We start from the raw sequence: 19355 nt of genomic DNA on the forward strand, positions 1-19355 counted from the left end.
ATGATGACACCACACAGCAGTGCGTAAAGCCACAGCCAGCTGTTCAGCGGCAATGCATGTTAACTGCAGAGGTACTGGTCCCCTCAGCTCTAGTCAGAGCCCTGAAACCTGTACTTAATGGACCTGTTGAAAACATCAGAAAAAAACCCCCAACTTCTGTAATGAATACCTGTGGAAGTTTTTGTTAAAAAAAGCCTGCACAGATCACAATCCAGGTGCCTTCTGTTTTAAGAAGCTGGCATCTGCACACTGCAGATTACCGAACACCTGCTTCTTGCCCAGGGTTTCAAGTCTCCACTGTTGCAACAGCCTCTAAGCTAAGGTTATTTTTTTGCCTCAGTGGAGACATTTTTGTCATTTTGTCTCAAACTTTGCACATCAGCTTTTGTCATTTTGTCTTCAACTTTGCATGTTTCACCAAGTTATGTAAATACTTACTTGGAAAAGAAATAAGGGAGTTCAAAGTCACAAATGAAGATGGACCAAAACCAAATCCTTTATTTCCACAACTGTATAAATGTGCTCCAAGTATGTGTCCAACACAAGTTAGAAAAACAAAATAGAACATGCCAGTTGCAAACTAGATCAGTTCACCAACGTGCTGACTCCTTGGTATTAGGCTTAGTTACACAAGACCAGTCACAGTAAAAAGATACATTTTAGAGTACAAAGAGTAGCAGGATGTTAAGCCATTTCAGCTTGTGCACATACAAGTCACACTTCTGGCAGAAAATGCAGAGAAGTTTGCATTATTATGCTGGAAGCTATGTTGCATCACTTTAAATGGCATCAATATCAATATCATCATCTTTATTGTTTGCAGGCTTCACAGTTTCAACTTTAGGTACACTGGCAGTTGTAGAGTACACCACCTGTGGAAACAAGACACTTTTACTACAGCACCTACTGTCATTAAGCACTAGAGTAATTTTAACACCAGAAGCTGCAACACACCCGCCTGCTCAACAGCCCTCCTGTCTATTGCCATGACCTGCTTAACACACTGCTCTGTTCTGAAATGCACTGCACACCATCTTCCCCCACAAGAATTAATGCTGCATAGGAAACCTGAGTTCAGGCATGCCGACACTACAACTATGCCGTAACATCTGTCTTCAGAAGGCAGAAGCATGCATGTGTATCTGTAGGAAGCAGGATCTCATACCCAGGAAACAAGAGTAGGTACTACTGGGATGAGAATAAACAAACAAAAAGCCCACATGCAAAAAAAAAAAAATCCCAGCCACAGTCAGCTGGAGCATAGCTAAAGGATTTTACCTAGGCCTACACCATGAGGAAAACAGTCATTTGTTCTTTAATCAGCTTTTCTAACATACACCCACTAACTCTTCTAGAAGATGAGGCTTTACACACAATACCTCCTGTCAATCTTCCACTACATGAACTACTCTACTGTGCAAGAGACTGTTCGTGCTATTCCACAATGACAGTCTTTGGCTATGAAGATACACCTGTACCATTACAAAAAGGATCTTAGGCAGATGTGTAGCAAAAACACTCTGACACAGCATTAGACATGAGGTGTCCCTCCACCTCCCAACATGCACAGTAACACATGAAGTAAGCTAAGCTATTCTATAGTGCACCAAAACACAGACTTAAGCATGCAGGAACAGTGCAACCTTGGAGTTGTTTACAGTAACTGAGCCTTTCCTACCTCTATGTTTTCATCTTCATCCTCTTCTTCATTACCGGAAGATTCTTCTTCAGCTTCCTTTAGCCATTTAATAAATGGTTCTGCTTTGACACGGATTTCTTTGGCAAGCTCCTTTGAAACATACTTCTTTGAGGCCTGAAAGACAGAAGTAACCAGACTTTGCTTGAACACTGAAGCAGTTTACATTAGATCATACCCAAACACAGCAAAAGCCTAACTTCAAACTCTCACCTCACCCCACTGCCTTGAACAGCCCATTTTTGAAAGGGAGGTTTCTCCCAGACAGTTAACTTCTCAGATTAGTTGTTCAAAGACATCTGCATGAGAAGCTACACCAGAAGGGAGAAACCAGACACAGTATACTACATTCAGGTACTTAGCTTGTATAGTACATGAAATACTACCCCTTACCTTTTCTGCCCAGCCAAGGATGACTTCTTCTTCCAGAAGATCTGCATCATACATTTCCTTCAAAATATGTGGTATCTTAGAAATAAGCTGAGACTGATGCATGGCTACCACACACTCAAAGCCATGGAGAAGGTACCGCTGAGCTTTCTTATTGTTGTGGCAGAACTAAATCATGATAAAAGCAAACACAATTAAGTTAGCCTTTTTTTCCCTCTCCAGAAAGGACTGCTGCTTCTCTTCTCAACAAAATGAGATAAGAAAATTTACAACAGCTCATACTATCGCTCCCAGCAGTTCTCCCTAGTTAAGGAGGCATTTGAAAAACCAAAACAAACTACAAAAAGCCTTCTTCCCCAAAGTACCAAGCAATCCAGAACTGAGTCAAAAGCAGTTGTTACAAAAAGCCAACCCAACAGTTGTTACATTGGATGCAAAAGAAGAGGCTGCTTACACGAAGGAAGTGACGCCTGTATTTCCTTATCTGTTCACGAATCTTTTCGTCAAAAAGGACTTCAGTGAGAACTAGTGGGCCCATAGCCTTTACATCCAGTCTCTCTGCTTCTGCTACAATGTCTTTGTCAGAAGTATCAATGACACCTTCTTCCTTCTTTTTCTACAAAGACAGTAACAGGTAGAAACGTTTTAGAGCTTCCAAGGTCTGCATCAATACTCTATTGCACCACTTCCTTCCCCACCACCGGTGGAACTGCTTTGGTAGAAGCTTAAGCAGCTTGCGCTTAGTCTCCTTACCAACATCTTGTACAACTGCAGCAGACTACCAAGCAAACCACCAGAGAATATTCACCTTCACAAAGTCAAATAGTATGTTGACTCTCTCCTCCACTGTTCTTTCCAGGTCTTCACTAAGTGTGAGGTTCTTCGCGTGGTCACTAATTTCATCCATTCTACGCCTCTGGGCTTCTTCTGTTGTGTCTTCACCCCAATCATCATCATCCTCCTCCTCCTCAAAAACAAAACCAAAGCAACAGGTTCACACAATGTTACTACAAGCTTAGCAATAGGTGTCTTTTCCAAATACAGTTTTGAGAGCGTTTTTAAACAGGCAATTTTGATCTTCCCCTCAAGACAGGGTTATACTATTATTTAGGAGTCAAAGATGATGGAGAAAGGGTAGATGTAGGGAAGAAGTAACGTAAGCTAGACACGAGTTTGTAGCCATCTGCAGGGTGACTTGAAGAGCAGTTTTACCACTCCTATCTAATACGCTCATGAGATACTCCTTTTCAGGGACCTGGATCGTAAAGGGTATGCAGCTTTCACTTAGTAAGGAACACAAACCACTGCCACTGAAGAGTTGATAAAGCTGCTATAAAGGAGACCCAGGGATACTTCTATTCCAGCAATGAAGTTCTGGATACAATAAGAACTTTTGGTGCAATGCTGACTAGCAGGGAATACCAGTGATTTAAATTAGAGCAAGACACCACACACGCCCATCTCCCTGCTTTCCCTTCTACTTACCACAACCTGTGGAGGTGTAATCTCCTCTGGTGGTGGGGGTGGAAGTGTCTCATTGCTGGACACAGAACCATTCTCTTTGTCTTTGCCTTTTCTGTTCTTCTTCTCCTTTTCTTTCTTTCCTGTACCAGTGTCACCACTTTCTGCAAGTCAATTTTAATGTTTTATTCCATGAACTAGTGAAAGCTGAAGCCCCTGCACCACCTCACCTCTGCCAAATCCCCAAGTGAGTTGGGATGCTTTTATTAGTAGCAAGTTATGTATAGTACCCATCCCCAGATACACTCAGGGCAGATATACATCTGCTGGGCAAACCCCTGGTTCTGGTGAAAGTCTCATTTCTCATCAAGACATAAGGTTGTCCAAGTCTATATAACAGGTGACCTCACAACGCAGAGACCCCTGGAATAGGTTAGACTTTTCTATTCTAGCAAGCTTAAATTGCAGCAGGCAACTAGATGCTTACTACAGAGTGTTGCTTGCACAGACCAAGTACATTACAGTTAGCATTTACTATATTGCTTTTACTTCCTACCCTTCTACTTCCCACTGACTTGAAGGCAAAACTGCAATGAGCTCCTGGCTGACTAGCTCCCCTCTTGAGTCTTGTCCTGCACAGGCAAATCCAACTCTTCAAATACTTCTACTTGGGAAGAATACAGGATAACAAGGGAAGAGACTGCTCATATTGAAAGTATGAATACAGCTGCTTCATCCTGACCCACAAACATACTCTGTGAGTGTGCTGGAGTCTTTTTACACTTTAATTATATGTGAGCTATTTGTTTTTCTGCTTCCATTAACCTCACTCACACTGAAGAAGCTCCCTTTACTCACTAGATAAGGAAACACACTTACCAGGTGGGTTTTTGAGAATAAACGTGCAGAGCTTATGGTTTGTGTCAAGCATGCCTCGATAGCCACAGGCTTTGCAAGAGTTACCTATAGTTTGTTTCTTAGGATTGACATGCTGTAAAACAGAACAACCTCCAGTTAGCATACCACTTACAGAACAATTAAGTATTAAAGTCTAAACCTGATCTTTACATTATCATCCCCACAGGCTTAAGCCAGAGGTTTAAATACTTTATATCACCCCCACCACAGCAAGTCTATAAGTAGCAATTTAGCTTACAATTCTTAACTGTTAAAATGTAAAGCTTTGCCCAAAGAGGGTGTGTGTGTGCACTGGATTTTTTCTTCATAGATATTCGAGTCAGCTATTAAATTCACACCACCTCCATAAACATCTAACGAAGTGTTTCCATAGCGCTACCCCTAACAGACTGAGTGCACTCACCAGATCAGTTTCAGGATTCTCACACTCAGGACAGAGAACAAATTTTTTAATGAATCCATCCAACATGTCTTGCAGCTTATTCGCCTCATGAGATCCATTGACAATGTAACGGTCATTCTTAACATCAAACTGGGTCTGTGCTCCCAGCTCACAACCAAAAAATTTGGTAGGATCTGTAAAGAAAGTATAATAATCACCACTGCTCTCATATCTTGTGATTTTTAACAGCAATTAAATATGCCATTGCTTCTTTCTGTTCACTATTTCATCCTGAGATAGTCACATTTCTTTCTTACAAACCTTGAAAAGTGTTAATGCTTATTAGCTACGTAACACTACCACTTTGAACACAAAAGCACAAAAAAAAAAAAAGTGCTGTGTCACTCGACTACTTACACGTTGGAGGCCGATTAAGCGCCTTTGCAACGTCAACCATGTTGACTATAACTGTCTTTATTCCATTTCCTTTGCCCTCCACCTAAAAGAAAAAAAAGTTTTAAGATCAAGTGACTGCAACAGCCAAACTCAGTGTGCATTTTCCCCATTTCACTACATCTAAGTTCTGCTTTACAGTGTGTCTTCTTAGAAGAGCCAATGTGCACTTAGTCCAGACAGAAAGGAGCAAACATCCTCCTTGCCCTCTGACTGGCTAAACATTATCATTACCTCACACCTCTCTTCCTCCTCTATCAAGAGAGCTAGTGGTGTGAAACACTACCTACTTAGCACTGATGGTTGGCAAGTTACCTTGGCAATCAGACGGGGCATTTTGTAGCGATAGAACTGATCTGAAACACTGCGGTTGACGTTGACAGACATTTTGCCTTATTAGTAGCTTTATCAATAAGATGAAGAGATCTTTGATTGCAGTTTTTTGGTATCTTCTGTCTGGAGAAGACGGGATGACATAAACGACTGCAAGAGTTCTCGGTCTCTGACATGAAAAAATTTTCGCCACTGAGGCTGTAAGGTTCTTGCTTGTATGCTATGTTTCCCCAATACAGGTACCAGTGGCTGCGCAACAGCTCTGCAAGTGTTAATAAACAGAAAAGAAAGGAAGTTTATCTTAATGTGCGCCAATCAGGTTTTGCTACAGAGCTATATAAGGGACTACATCATAGGGTGAAAAGAAGAAAAAACCTCCAAACATTCTTTATGCTATATGGCTTTCTTCAACTTGTGGAACTGAAACCAACAGCCTTGAATTGTATACTGCTAAGGAACTTTTCCTCAACTACACCACAGAGCTTTCCACCCTCTTTTTTCTTACTACCCAAAGCATTGAACAGCTTAAAGCTATTTTCTGTACAATTAACTCCTGAAGAGTGCTGCAATTAATAAGGAAGGGAAAGGAACACTGCTTGATTTATTACGGAGACCAATGGGTCTTGCACCAAGAGGGTCATGTGATACATTTCAGGCTGCAGGAAGCAGGAGAAAGATCTGGAAAACAGTTTCAAATTCCACATCATAGCATGAACCCATCACATAAACGGAAGTCTGTCAGAATGTTGAGAAATATCAGTAAGATGAAGCAGCACCAATCTGTAGCCCAACATAATTTTTACATGGCTTACCAGTTTTTTTGGATCGGAGTGGAAAAGAGTTGAAAATTAGGTAATTCTCCCTCTCACTTATGGATTCTCATAGCAGCTTCTGTTGAGTTTTGACTTAACAATAAGCCTGATAAAGTCTGACATAAGTTGCTTCACTGTAGAAAGCCTAGCAATGCAGAGGTACAGAGCAGTGCAGCAGCTTTTCCAGTTGATTTTTTTCTTAGGGGAAGGGGGGAGGGGAAGGAAGGGGAAGGAGGATGAATCCTATTATTAAAGTTGCCTTAAGCAGTATTTACATATTTAAATTAACATGTGTCTCTATAATCAGCTCTAAGAGTACTTAAGCCACAACTGGTTGACTACACAGGCAACCCTGACTAGAGTATGGCTATTCTGACACGTCATCATGTTGTTATAATTAATGACAGAAGCGTTGACACATTAAAATAGCCTTCCTGGTATTTATGCATAAGAGCACGTCTATTGGTTCCACGTGGTCCGAGTCCCTCCAGTCAGGCTCACAATTTCTTCACACTAAAAGCGAGCAGATTTGTATGTGCCTTGCGTTCTACATTAGCCCAGATGCAGTTGTGCCCTTCCTCAGCAAAAAGTGCACCACGGACCCTGTTTCAAGCTCGAGCCTTCCTTCCCCAAGGTATCTAAAAAAAGCCACCACGTGACCTGGCCACGTGCCTGCAGAAGCACTGAGGAAGCAGGTATCTCGGTGACTGAGCATGAGCTCTCAGGCAGAACATGCCGTTTCCCCTCCTTCCAGATTACAGCTTTTGTCTGCTGTAGACTAAAGCTCCCTCTCCTGGCCCCTAGGACACCTCATCCCAAGCACCACCCCCCCCCGCCCCCCCCCCCGTCTGCTATGCACAGAGGAAAGAGCGGGAAGGCAGATAGACTCCCTGCTTCAAAGCACCGTTTCCCCGCCCCACTCAGCCTATGATGAGTCATAAATGCAGCAATTAAGCACTGAGTCAGCCCTGGAAGACATGGCGGGGGAATCACCTCCAGCCAGGCGTGCGCTCTCCAACCGCGAGAGGGGGACGCTCCGCGGCTGGCCCCCCGCTCCTTGTCCCCCGTCTCCCCCCGCGCCCCGGGGCTAACCCTTCCACAGCAGGCGTCCCCCCCCTCCCCGGGTTTGTAACTGCGCCACAGCTCCCCGCGCCCCCTCCCCGCCCACCCACAGCACGGGGAGGCGCGGCCCCAGCCGCCGCCATCTTGTCTCATCGCATGGCGGTAGTGGGGAATTGTAAGAAAAAAAATGAAAAAAACAAAAAAAAAAAGACAAAAAACCCCACCCCAAAATCAGCAAACGGGTATAACTGAAACTCTGGGGCTTTTAGGGGTTTTCTCGTCGTTTTCTCCTCCCTCTCCCATCAAGGTCCCGGACACTTCGATACACAAAACCTCTCCCACTACCCACCGTTTACCGACGACCCGACGCTCCAGCCCAGCCTGAGGCGCCCGCCCGCTCCCCCCACCTTCCCAGGACCCAAAACCTCCTCTCAATCCCGGCTGTCCCCATCCGCCCTAGCCCACTGCCAATACTCACCGTTTTCGTCCAATAAAGACATAAACCCAACGCTGCTCGCCCCGGGCTGCGACGAAGCCGAGTGTGCGAGGAGAACAGGGCCGTGGGGGCGCTTATATCCGGACGGAGAGGGAGGCGGAGGCGGACGCCGCAGCCTCCGGGTCCCGGCGTCCTGGGGCGGGCGGTATCAGCAGGGACAGCAGTGCCGGACAATCTGCGGGCAAGACACAATCAGGGGCATCGTTAGTGGCGACACCTGTGAGGAGAGGGAGGAGGAGGAGGAGGGGGGAAAAAAGGGAAGGGGGGAGGGAGAGGCGGCGGCTGGCGCGCAGCTCAGGCAGAAGGGGGCGGCTGATGGGACCCCGGCAATGGCTGCCCCGTACTCACCTCTAGAATGTTCTCGCTCTAACTGAACAACGCCAAAGCTGGGATCAATCAGCCAGCGGCGTGCCCCGCCCCCCCAGCCCCGCCATTGGCTCGCCGCTCGCCTTGGGACGAAGCTATTGGCTGAGGCCTCGCCGTCCCCCTCACCCACTGGCGGCGACCGCTATCAATCAAGGCACCCCTGGCTTCGCCTCCCTCCCCCTCTGCCCTCCCCCCGCCGGTGCCCCAAAGGACATCGCGTCTACATCCACCGAGTCTCGCGAGAGGGCGCGGGAGGCGGCGGGGGGAGGTGCGGGAGCTGGCGACGGCTGAGTCAGTGCGGCAGGGCCCGGGGAGGGCGGCGGCGGGGCCCGGGGCTTCGTGCTTCCCCCGGCCTCCCCTTCCTTCCTGCTGGGCTGTGCGGAGAGACCTCTCCCGTGCCCACCCGCCGCGGTCAGCGCCGTTTCGCGCCCCGCGGCAGGGAGGGGCCCCTCGGTTTCCCCTCAGGGCTGCCAGCCCTCCCGGGAGGCGAGCGGCACGGCCCGGCCCAGCCCCCGCGGCCTAGCAGGGCCCCTCGCGTTTGGGGCCGGGCCCGCGTAGGCCGCGGGCGCCGGTCGCTTCGGGAAGGGGCCCGAGTCGCGCTCCCCGCCCTCGCTTTCCACAGGCAGGCAGGTGGCGCGGAGCGGGCCCGGGGGAGGCCGGCGGTGCCCCTCGCCCCGCCGCGCTCCCGCTCGCCGTGGCAGCCAGCCCACGCCCGGCCGGGGCTGGGAGAGGCGTGTGGGGCCGCGCTTCTGATGGAAGGGAAGCCTGCAATGCAGTAGGAACGAAAGTCTGGGTGGGTTGCGACTTGTAATAGACCGGCAATGACTGAATGCTTGACATCACAGCAGCTATATTACAAATAATTTAAAGCAATTAAGTTGCTGAATAAGTTGTGTTTTTCCTGTACGGCTTGCTTTCAGGGTGCAGGAAGGAGCCTATTAAAGTGTCACAAAGATTCAGCTTTGGGCAGCTGTGGGTGCTTGGGCTACCTTATAAAGGATGGTACGATCACCATGTCTATATACTCTATGTAAAATGTTGCCAGCTCTCCTTAGCTGAATTGGGACCCTGGATGAAATACACATTTGCATTTACATTCACTTAAAAAGCAGAAAACTTAGGTGCTTTCTTCCCTGTGCTTTATTCTTTCCCATCTTCCATATTCACTTTTCGAGCATCACAGTGAATTACTGTTTTGGACATTTTAGGATGTGAATAATGTTCAAGTGGCAAAGAACTTTTTTTGACTTTTATCAATTGAGTGATGAAACAACTCTCTCACCCTATGAATACTCCCCAGCAGAACAATACTCCTCAGTTCCTGTCACTTGTGTCTTACTGAATAATGTTGGAAGGCTCAATGGCTATGTGGGTGTATAGGGGAAAAGAGAGGAAATGAAGATAAAACTAGTAGTGACATTAAACAATGTCATATACTCTAAATCTCTTTCTGCCTGAAGTTAGTTTTGAAACATAGGTTTCTCGGCTGACTTTGATAACATGTTGATACAGAATCATTTAGGTTGGAAAGGACCTTTAAGAGCATCAAGCCCAACCATTAAAGGAAACACCACTCCTTTTGAACATTCAAGTACATCTTGAACATTTTTGGTGTGATACGCAAAAGAACTGCATTCAAATATGAAGGTGACTGATAAATGAGGTTTTCTTGGAAATCATAAAAGCTGGGCTATCATTATGAACAGTTCCAGTGACACACAATAATAAAAATCTTGTTCCCTCAGCTGGAGCAACCAGAGATAAATACGCACATCTCAGTGCTTTCTAACAAGATCCTCCTACATGATGGCTGCTGCCCTAGTTATACATCTCTTTTCAGCCTGTGGAATAGCAAGTCCTTGTAGCCAGGACACAATCCTATAAAACAACATGTGAGTCTATCTTGGACTTCACTATCTGCATTTGAAAAAGTTAAAAATTCTTCAGGATATGTTAAATGTCTCCTTGGTAAATACACAGCAACGCTTTTTAAAACATGAGAAAGAGGGTTTGGGCAAAATAAGGAAGTATCTCCAAAATATGTGAGGCTTGGCAGTTACCATGAAGGGAAAAAAATCATAAAAATGTGGGAGGCAAGAAAAGCACAGCAGGAACTCCTTTGCTGTGAAAATTGCAGCATGTATAACTTGCTAAGTGCCTCCTGTCTATGGCTTTAGTTCCATGCTACAACACCTATGAGGTTAATAAATTACGAGTGTTAAAGCAGACTTCTGCCAACAGCACTTTATTGAGCAGCAAAAGGGAAATGAGACCCTGGATTTGGTGCTATTTGACATATTGAATAATGACATAATGAATAACAGTTATGATTAGTAGCATAAAGAAGGATTTCTTTTTTTATTTTACAGTCTATAAATTGACATCATTAAGTTAAAGAGTTAAGTTACCTTTTAAGATAGTGTTCCTTCTGCAAAAAGCAGGTCCCATCCAGATGAAGTCATATGATAATCTCCTGGATTATACAAAACAGACTAAAATTGTGGATTATTGTCTTCCCGGTGCCTAGTTATTGATTTTTCTCTCACCAGAACAATTCATTAATATTAAATGTTGGATCCCAAATATTTTTTACTGAATCTTAATATTTATAGTTTGTTCATTTTAGTATTTTGTGGCTTGGACAAGATAGAAAAATACTTTCCTCCCACTTTAAAATGTCATATTTTCATGAATCCTGAAGTTCGTAGTTCACATTGCTTGTGTGACCTTCAAAATACAGACCACTTGTGTGCTTTGCATTTCACTGGTAGAAACTAAGCAGGTTTTATATATACTTTTGTAGTTAAGACATTTTAAATGGCATTAGTAAGTCAGGTTTTGGAAGTGGTTTCATGCCTGAGAATAGGAAGTTTTCCACAGTGGACCTTAGGGTGCATTTCCTTATCACAGGAATGCTTTATTGTCATTCAGTTCAGCCTTGAACAATTCAAGTTTGTTCTATGTTGCCTTAGTCAGTTTTTATTAAAAATAACAAAGAGTCAATGCCTGTGATAATGCAGCAAAATCAAAATTCTATTGAAAATCTTAATATAGGTCTGTATTTAAAATATAAATCTTCAAAAATGGGCGTTGTAATCATGTGTGTTTATATTCTCTGATAATCAACTTTGTGTCCTGTCTGCTGTTTATTCTTCAGCAGGTTTGTTGTCTATTGGTGATGTGGTTGGCTATAAACATAACCCTATTTCAATAGCCACTTGGTAACCTTGGCCTTGAAGAATGTTTTTTTCTGTGCTGCAAGCTGTACGTGTTATCTCCCAGTGGCTGGCTCAGAGCTGTTATTTTGTCCAGTATCAACTTAGCTGAGTAAGTGATTTCTCGTTGTGCCGTCCTCATGGCTTTGGCTGTAATTTCAGTAATTTCGGAAGATGGAAGGAGGGCCAAGATCATGTACAGTTACACTGAACCGTGAATAGCAATAGCTTTTGTTTTTCATATTTTGGCAATGTGTAGAGAAAGTTTAATTATTTACACACCAGGTTTCAACCTTTGGGGAAGCATGAGTCCAAAATCCATCGGGACTGATACTAGACACTGATCAGTAGCAAGGGCAGAGGTTAATTCTGGCTCTACTGTTCAGGAGCTCCACATTGCTGACCAGCAGCTTCCTGTTCATCTTGAGACTCACTTTGTGAAATGCCTTCCTTTCTGTGTGCTGTAACACTGTCATTCTTGTTAGCTATTTTTATTAGTTCAGGAATTGGAGAAAAAAAGGAGAGCATGTGTATGATGTTAGATACACACACAGCCATTATTTATGGTAGTTAATTTTCTTGCTTCTATTACTATGCAAAAATGCTAAAATCTCCCAGCTAGTGTTTGGGTCCGAGTGCACTGAAAGGGCCCAGTGCTAGCTGACAGCATGAGGCAGGTTCTGCCCCAAATCTGTTGTTATCGTCTCAATAGACACAGTGCGGCTCCCTCCTGCTCTCCCTCTTTCTCTTCCAGTGTGTGTCTGCCTGTGTAAGGGAGGCGCCTCTGCAAGCAGAAAAAAACCGGCTTTCTCTGCAGAATATAAACTAGTGTTTGATAGCCGCAAATGCTAAGGGAAAATGATGCCTTTTCTATGTCCCAGGATTTCCTATCAGGATGCAATGCAGAGGATGAATACAGGCTGGCTGGGTAGGGGAGCAGTGCTAAGGGGATGCTGGGCCTGACTCTCCAGTTAGTGCTGCTCAGTATGAGACCCACACACTGGGTCATCTGCTGAGATGGGTCACTGCCCGCCTGTACCAACACTATATCCAACACCAAGTACATTCACCATGTTGCATTAAACAGAGTAGGGGCTGTCTTCCCAGAGCATCATCAGGTCTAATGGGGCTGTTGTCACTTTGGCTTCCATGAATAAGGCTAAGGTGGGCAGAGAGTATCCTGGCTCCATCTGGATGTATGTTTGCTGTAACACCCTTTCCAAAATAATAGTAGTAATGTATCTTTTCTTAGACCAACTCGAACATCTGGAAGAACTAGCAGGCTTCATGAACAGCTGAGTAATACCCATCCATGTGGGCTGAGAGAAGGGCTAAAGGCTGTCACGTGCATCGCTGAATTTTAAGCAGTACATATCTTCAGCAATGCGGTAGAAAAGTGGGTGTTTAGGCTATCAGGCTGCAGGTACCCAGTGGCCATTTGAGTGGTCTCACTGTGTTTGCTAGGATAACATGGATTTTCATTGCGGAACATGTTGATTTGCTTTGCATGTTTTTTCTTGTGTTGGTGATTTTTCAATAGTGTACCTTTACCTTTGGCATTGCACTTGGCTGGTTCTTTGTCTGTGGGAGGAGTCTGTTGGGAATTTTACAGACAGTAGTTGTTTGGATGAAAAGACAAAATAAAATGTCCTTTTGAGCAAATAAACCCAGGCTGTCTGTGTTTAAAGAGGCAAATAAAAAAAGGCAAACTCACAGAAATGAATGAAGAGTGCAAATGGGGTGGAAGTTCAATCAGGAGGTGAATTCAGCACAGCAGACTTTGGAGGTCTGTGAAAGAGGGATGCCCTGGGCTTGGAGAGCTGTCTTTTCTCTGTGTGTCTCAGCAGTAGGTGGAAATGTTTGTGATAGGAATCGGAGAAGCCAGGTTTCCTTAGTTTGTCCAGGTAGCAGCTTTGGCCACGGGCCTAATTGGCAACCACTAGCATTATCCAGCAGTTGCATGCTTGTGGTTGGCAAATCTGCCTGCTACATTTATATGGTTGCTGAAAGAAGTGGATGTGGAAGATAAGGAGTCCCTGGGGAATATAGCTTCCAGCTGAGAACACGCTGTCAAAGCTGCCTGCCTGTTCATTATGCCCATTAGCAACCGCTGCATTTACATTTCCCTGCTACTTATCATAGCCAGGCTTCAGACATCAAAATCTGTCTGCTTGTTTGTTAAGTTAAATCTCTCTTCCAGTATCGTTATAGTGATTTATGCTTTCATTTCCATTTCATTAAAGAAATTGCTCAGGTCCTCTGCAGCTGTTAACGTGCTTTGCCAACACCTCCACATATACCTCCTGTCTCATCCTTTTTCTTTGGCCTCTGATGGTCTGGCAACCAGTGCTGTGATTATCAGTATTGATTTCCCAGCAGATGTTAGCTCCAGTAAAAAAAAGTAGTGAGTGCTTAGAGTTACCTATTGGCTTTCCAATTCTCCGAAGAGGAAGGTGTGGTAGCCCCTGGTTTTGAGAGCCTGTCTCCAGAACTTACTCCCAGTCTGGGGAGACCTTGGAGATCTTAACTGCTCTCAAAGCCCTTCTCCCATGGGCAGAAATATGTGGCTGCTGAGCTGGTTTGTAAGGGTCTGCACTGCTAGTTACAGCATGTTTTGCTGTTACGTTCTGCTCATTTGAGCATGGAGGAGTTTCTTTGCTTTAAAATAACAAGGACATTGCTGGGAGAACTGGGGTTTGGAGGCAATACTGAGGCCCAGATAGGGATTACGTTTGTTCTTCTGCTGGCAGGTCTAGTAGAGGAGAAGGTATCCCTGATGCTTGTGCTGAAAGCAAAGGAGAAGTGTGTTTTAAAGGCAAATGAAAAGCTTCATATTCTCCAGAACTAAACCTTTGAAGGTGCTGCTTGACGGGAAAGGCGGAGCCATGCATTTGGAAACAGAGAGAGACACATATAGCAGAAGAAGTTTTGTCTCTGAAGTCTGATTTTATATCCCTTACAGAGTTGCCTCTCTTGCAACATTGAAGGTATTTTGCAGAGCACCACAGGTTTTATAGTGGATAATGTTGAAGTTGTAGGAATTTGCTGCTTTCTTGGTAGGTTTTGCCTTCAGCTAGAGTATAGCTGGTGTGGGCTTCTTAATAAAAATACAGGGATTACCTTTTGTAATGAAGCAAGTAATACACGACTGCGACACAGTGCCAAAGTCTTTGAATGTTCTGGTGTTTGCAGCTCAAATATATTACTAAAGTAAATTATTTGCCAAACTGAAAAAAAAAAAGGAGTGGTACTTAAAATAAAAAAATAGAGGCAGAAACTTTGTTCTGTGGTTTGCACATGCCAAGTGTTATGTATGCTAAGGATATTACATAGACTAGTAGCAATGTTAAAATAGCTGATAACACACATGGTTTCCAAGAGTGGTGTAATGAATTAAGTCTGGTTTTGGCCTATGGGGATACTGTGGTGGCTAATAAAAGCTGACTTGAAGCACTAATAATGTTTCACTCTACCCATCTGCCCATGCCTTATGTACCTGAATGTCAGTGTATTTGGAATTATCCACTGGGTTCAGGAACGGGTAGATGAGGCTGAAGAGACAGGCAGGTGCACACACATACACAGATACACACACCATGATCACGTAACTCTTGCTTATTTAAGAAACAAGTCTAAAAATACCCTTGAATGTGAATGCAGGTCAAACATGTTGTTGACTGTAAAGTCTAGCATGATTTTATTGACCTAATGTAGGTTTTTCTTTTTGAGAACAACCCAGGAGACACACTGATGGCAGAACTTTCTTCCAAGGGTATTACCACCTTGAACTGTTTTAAAAATCAGTTTTTTAAAGTCCTTAAGACACACAGTTGGGTCAATGAATGCTCAAATGCATAATGGAGGCTGAATTTTGCCTTGAAGCTGAAGGATGTTATTTTAAGACTCTTTAAGAAACAAATCTTGTCTGCATTGATTGTTTTTGAGCTTTTTACCTGAAATAGTTTTAGGAAACAGGCTTCAAAAATATTTCCTGCAACAGGTATTTTCATAGAGTTGAAAGGATATAAAATAAATGCAAATAACATGATTTGTGGCTAGTATCTCTGTCCACACTCATCTGGGAAACTATGGTATCAACAATTATGTTAGACTAGATGGTACTTGTGAACATTTTGGTGCTGTAACTCTCTCAGGATGATTTTAGAATTCCTAAGTGATCATGTGCATGTAAGAGAGATCCCTGGTGTAAAACATTATTCAGCCCTTGGGAGTCTAATTTATCCTTTCACTAGTGTCCTTAACATGCCAGTTAAGTGTTTTTTTGCACTAGTAGTTTTAAGCATGGTAGCATTTTTGCTTCAGTGCCTGATGTTGTCATGGGGCATCTGAATAGGCTGTAACTTGCAGTTGTGCAGTTCTCCATGGGTTTTGTATCTGGTATGTCTTCCCTGCACTAAAGAACACAAAGTAGGACTTCTTAAAGTTGCTTACAACCACTCCACCCGCTAAAAGAAGAGATACTCAAGAAGAATACACTGGCTGATTTCAGTGTTGTTTTGCTGCACCTCTCCCACAGTTTATTTTTAATCATTCTCATGAATGATTTACTATTCCCATTCTATCATGTTACTTTTTTGTTGCTGTCTCCAGCAGGCAAAAAGCTTTCAAAGGGTTCCTTAGGGTTTAATGTATTGTTTGTCCTAGATATTGGGCATGACTTATTCAGAAATGTGTAATAAATACACAGCTCCTCTCGTTTCTGATTGTTTGCACAGCCAACAGATTAATGGATGACTAGGTGATGGATGAATTCTCCATTCTAGATGAAGTTAGGGAGGGTGTATGGGTGCAGGTGGGATCTCCAAGGTCATATGTAAATGCTTGTGAGCTCATTCATGTCTATGGTGATGCACCATTTTATAGCAGTGGATAATGTGCCAGTTTAACTCAGAGATTTTACCTCTGGGATGTCTTTCCTGGTAGTGGCTTTGTGTGGTTATCCCTGACTATGCCATACAGCTACAATACTTCTGTCTTCAAAGATGTATGCTTATAAATAGTTATTTTTGGTTTGTAGATATCCAGTTCTTTTGATTAGTAGCACCTACTGTGCCTAAAGAAGGCCCTTATTTTCCCTGTTTGCTTTTTTTCCCTGGTGCACGGAGACAAGGAGTGCTGCAACAAAGGGTTATAATAGTTTAGTCTGTCTGCTGGTAGGATAAGTTTCTGTGTGAGTCTGTGCACTCTGGATGATGTTTACTAATACATGTTTGATAAAACTTCTTTTCACTTTATAGATAATGAATTATGAATCTCAGTGCCACTGCTGCTCCCACAGAGACCTGCAGTGAACAACTGAGTCATGCAGAAGCAGCTTGAAATGTCTCCCCTTGCGGATGTAAGGGAGTCCCATCGCTTTCTCGCCAGAGGGTCCTGAGCTACTGTGTTCTGCACCCTGCAAAATGTTCAGGTGGGCAGGAGGGTGAATGACTTGGCCCCTGCACCTTGTCTGGCAGTGTGCTAATTCTGGTGCACAGGGAGGCATATGCTGTGATGTGTGCAGGCAGATTGCTCACAGTTTACTCAGTTCCTGGAGCAGCAGGGAAACGGGCAAAGTAGTGGTGGGCTGCCAAGTCACAGCCTGCTAGCTAGGTTGCTTGAGAGTCAGCACAAACCACCTTATCCCCTGCTAGGGAGTAAACTGCTCAGTAACGTCTTCTCTTACCCTAGCAAAGATCTTAAAGAGGCAGTTCTGTAGCTTACTTCAGGTTGTCTGATTTTACTTCAGATTTGCCTGATTTTTGCCTGTGTACTTATTGTGCTCCAGATCTGCAAACAGTGTTGTGTTTGCCATAGTGATTCCAACCTACATATTTCTGCTCAGAGATCTTTGGAAGACGTGATCTGTGTTGGGGAGGTCCGTCTCCCTACATCCGTGGACTTTGCACAGGGCTATTGCACAAGAGGCTGTGCAATACATTCTTCCAAAAAAATCTGCTAATGAGAACAAGTGAATCAAAGGAGAGTTATTAGTCATGGGTTTGCCATAGCAGTCTCTTTCATGGACTGCTGCCTAATGGCTGCTTCTCAATAAATAAATAAAAATATCAGATAAAATGAAGTCAAATTCTTAAGCCTTTACTCAGGACCAGCTGAGCTTCAGCCATTCTCTCTGACCACTTTTGAAAGCCTGGCATGCATCACTTGCATGGGAGAGTTGCGCCAGAGCTGTGAAAAGCCCTGTATGTTTTAACTCTTGTCCTGTGTCTTATATCTTCCCGATTTCCCACTTATACTAACTGTGTTTAAAGCTTTTTAGAGGGTCTGTCATTGTGCACAGTCCATGCTAACACATTAAGGACAGACAGGATTCTGTTCTCAAATCCTGCTTTGAAAATCTCTTCATAATATGTCCCTGGAAGAAACTCCTGGTTTGTTTATTTTGATTTGTCCTTTGGCTGTGGCTGGATGCCTGGTCATGGGCCAGAATGAAGCTGGCCGAGTACCAACACAGAACAATTTGCAGCTCCATGTAAGTGACTTCAGTTCATTTTGGCCATATCTCTGCAGCATTTCCCAGAGCCAGTCATCTGTGCTTCAGCTGATTGGGGTGCAAACTGAACTCTGGCTTGCCTGGCTGAGCCTGCCAAGAAAAGCATTAGCTAAGCAGAAACAGCTTGTAGCTGAGGGCAAAGGTGAGCATGCATTAAGTATCCACATCTTGATACAGAAAGGATGCAGCTACAATCAAAACAGGGGAAAGGGGACTGGGCAGACAGACAGCCGCCTGAGGTGACCCAGGAGTGCATGCCACACTGCTTGCTGAGAAAGGCCTCTTTGTCTCCCTGCATTATGCCTGCCTGTTTTGACTGAGATGCAGAACAAATGCAAGAAACCCACCTATATGGCGTTGATGATATTTTTCTGTTTCTTGGCATTGCTTTGTTGTGCTCAGAAAGGCCTTGAATGTGTTGGACCATTGTGCATATCTCAGCCCCAGTCAAGCAGAGATATCTGTGCAGCTGACTGCAGTTCCCTTCTCCCTAACGTACAGGCTAGAGGATAGAGAGGGTGTCTAAAAGCTGGGGCACCTTTCTAACACGAGAATTCACTGCTGAATCACAGCTGGGAGACAGGAGAAAGAGACTGAAGTTCTTCCTCTGTGTCTAGGAAGCAGCGGGGAGCAGAGATGGGGAGGAGACCTTTAACCATCACCTACCCCTTTAGCACTGGCTGGTGGGTATGCCTGATCCCATGTCATACAGCATGACATTGCTCCCCTGTTCCCATTTAGATTAGAGCTTCGCAAGTGTGACCTGCATTTCCAGACCTTATTTTGAACATAGCTAATGCAAGCCTTGCTCTGGCAGAAGCCCTGCTGTGCCCATGAGTATCCCTCAAAGAGACAGGACAGCATTTCTTATCAGTTTATGAGGAATGGTCTTATCAGAGTTCTTGGACTTCACCTGGATACGCACAATTCCTTCTTGTTCTGACAAGACTTTACCACTTTGATAAATTCTATCTATAACATCAGCCCTGCCATAGGCTATAGATAACATGATAAAATGGACTTGACTTCCAGTTACAACCAGTTTTGTTTTCAGACTGTCTTTCATATCTATTTCTGCACTGGAAAAATGGTTGGACTGTGGGCCTTGAAGCCATAAGGCTGAACATGAGAGATACCAGTTCTGTGTTTACCTGAACTTTGGCAGCATTCAAAAGATTGGATTTACAACTTGACCTCTGTATCTACCAAATGCCTGTTTGGCAAAATAGTTTTCTTGAGTGGCACGCCCTGATTCGG

The 19355-nt window shown here is 44.2% G+C and overlaps 2 protein-coding genes and 1 non-coding gene across 6 annotated transcripts in view; 1 reads left to right on the top strand and 2 right to left on the bottom strand.

Moving 5' to 3' along the window:
* Positions 1-472: 472 nt before the first annotated feature.
* EIF5 (eukaryotic translation initiation factor 5) lies at positions 473-8457 on the bottom strand. 4 transcript variants are annotated; one of them, XM_075029774.1, is made up of 13 exons: positions 8352-8457; positions 7986-8178; positions 6446-6643; positions 5616-5895; positions 5265-5346; positions 4869-5041; positions 4427-4538; positions 3572-3711; positions 2895-3053; positions 2541-2702; positions 2090-2254; positions 1679-1813; positions 473-872 (listed from the first exon to the last, which is right to left on the bottom strand). In XM_075029774.1, exons 4-13 carry the CDS (start codon positions 5685-5687, stop codon positions 780-782), a joined length of 1293 nt encoding a protein of 430 aa, XP_074885875.1. In that variant the 5' UTR covers positions 5688-5895; positions 6446-6643; positions 7986-8178; positions 8352-8457; the 3' UTR covers positions 473-779. The 4 variants fall into 4 exon arrangements, with proteins under 4 accessions (XP_074885875.1, XP_074885874.1, XP_074885876.1 ...); XM_075029773.1 differs by lacking the exon at positions 6446-6643; XM_075029775.1 differs by lacking the exons at positions 6446-6643; positions 8352-8457 and having other exon boundaries at positions 2895-3050; positions 7986-8286.
* On the bottom strand, positions 3926-4049 carry LOC142032484 (small nucleolar RNA SNORA28). The gene has a single exon (XR_012650846.1). It is a non-coding gene; the product is annotated as a small nucleolar RNA SNORA28 (small nucleolar RNA).
* Positions 8458-8574: 117 nt separating the features above from the next.
* Positions 8575-19355, top strand: part of LOC142031918 (exocyst complex component 3-like protein 2) — a 53804-nt gene continuing 43023 nt past the window's right edge. Inside the window, exons 1-2 of the mRNA XM_075029777.1 lie at positions 8575-9162; positions 16843-17015. The gene's annotated coding sequence lies outside the window, so the exon portion shown is untranslated. The remainder of the gene's footprint in view (positions 9163-16842; positions 17016-19355) is intronic.

This window comes from Buteo buteo, chromosome 6, assembly GCF_964188355.1.
Source record: "Buteo buteo chromosome 6, bButBut1.hap1.1, whole genome shotgun sequence".
Classification (NCBI taxonomy): domain Eukaryota; kingdom Metazoa; phylum Chordata; class Aves; order Accipitriformes; family Accipitridae; genus Buteo; species Buteo buteo.

What these genes read in the sequence shown, in the direction of transcription:
- EIF5 (XM_075029773.1), bottom strand. Translation starts at nt 5,687, where the DNA reads ATGTCTGTCAACGTCAACCGCAGTGTTTCAGATCAGTTCTATCGCTAC. An exon ending in TATTCTCAAAAACCCACCTG is followed by an intron (nt 3,712 to 4,426) that starts GTAAGTGTGTTT and finishes ATTGACTTGCAG; the next exon opens with AAAGTGGTGACACTGGTACA. An exon ending in ATGAAGATGAAAACATAGAG is followed by an intron (nt 873 to 1,678) that starts GTAGGAAAGGCT and finishes TTGTTTCCACAG; the next exon opens with GTGGTGTACTCTACAACTGC.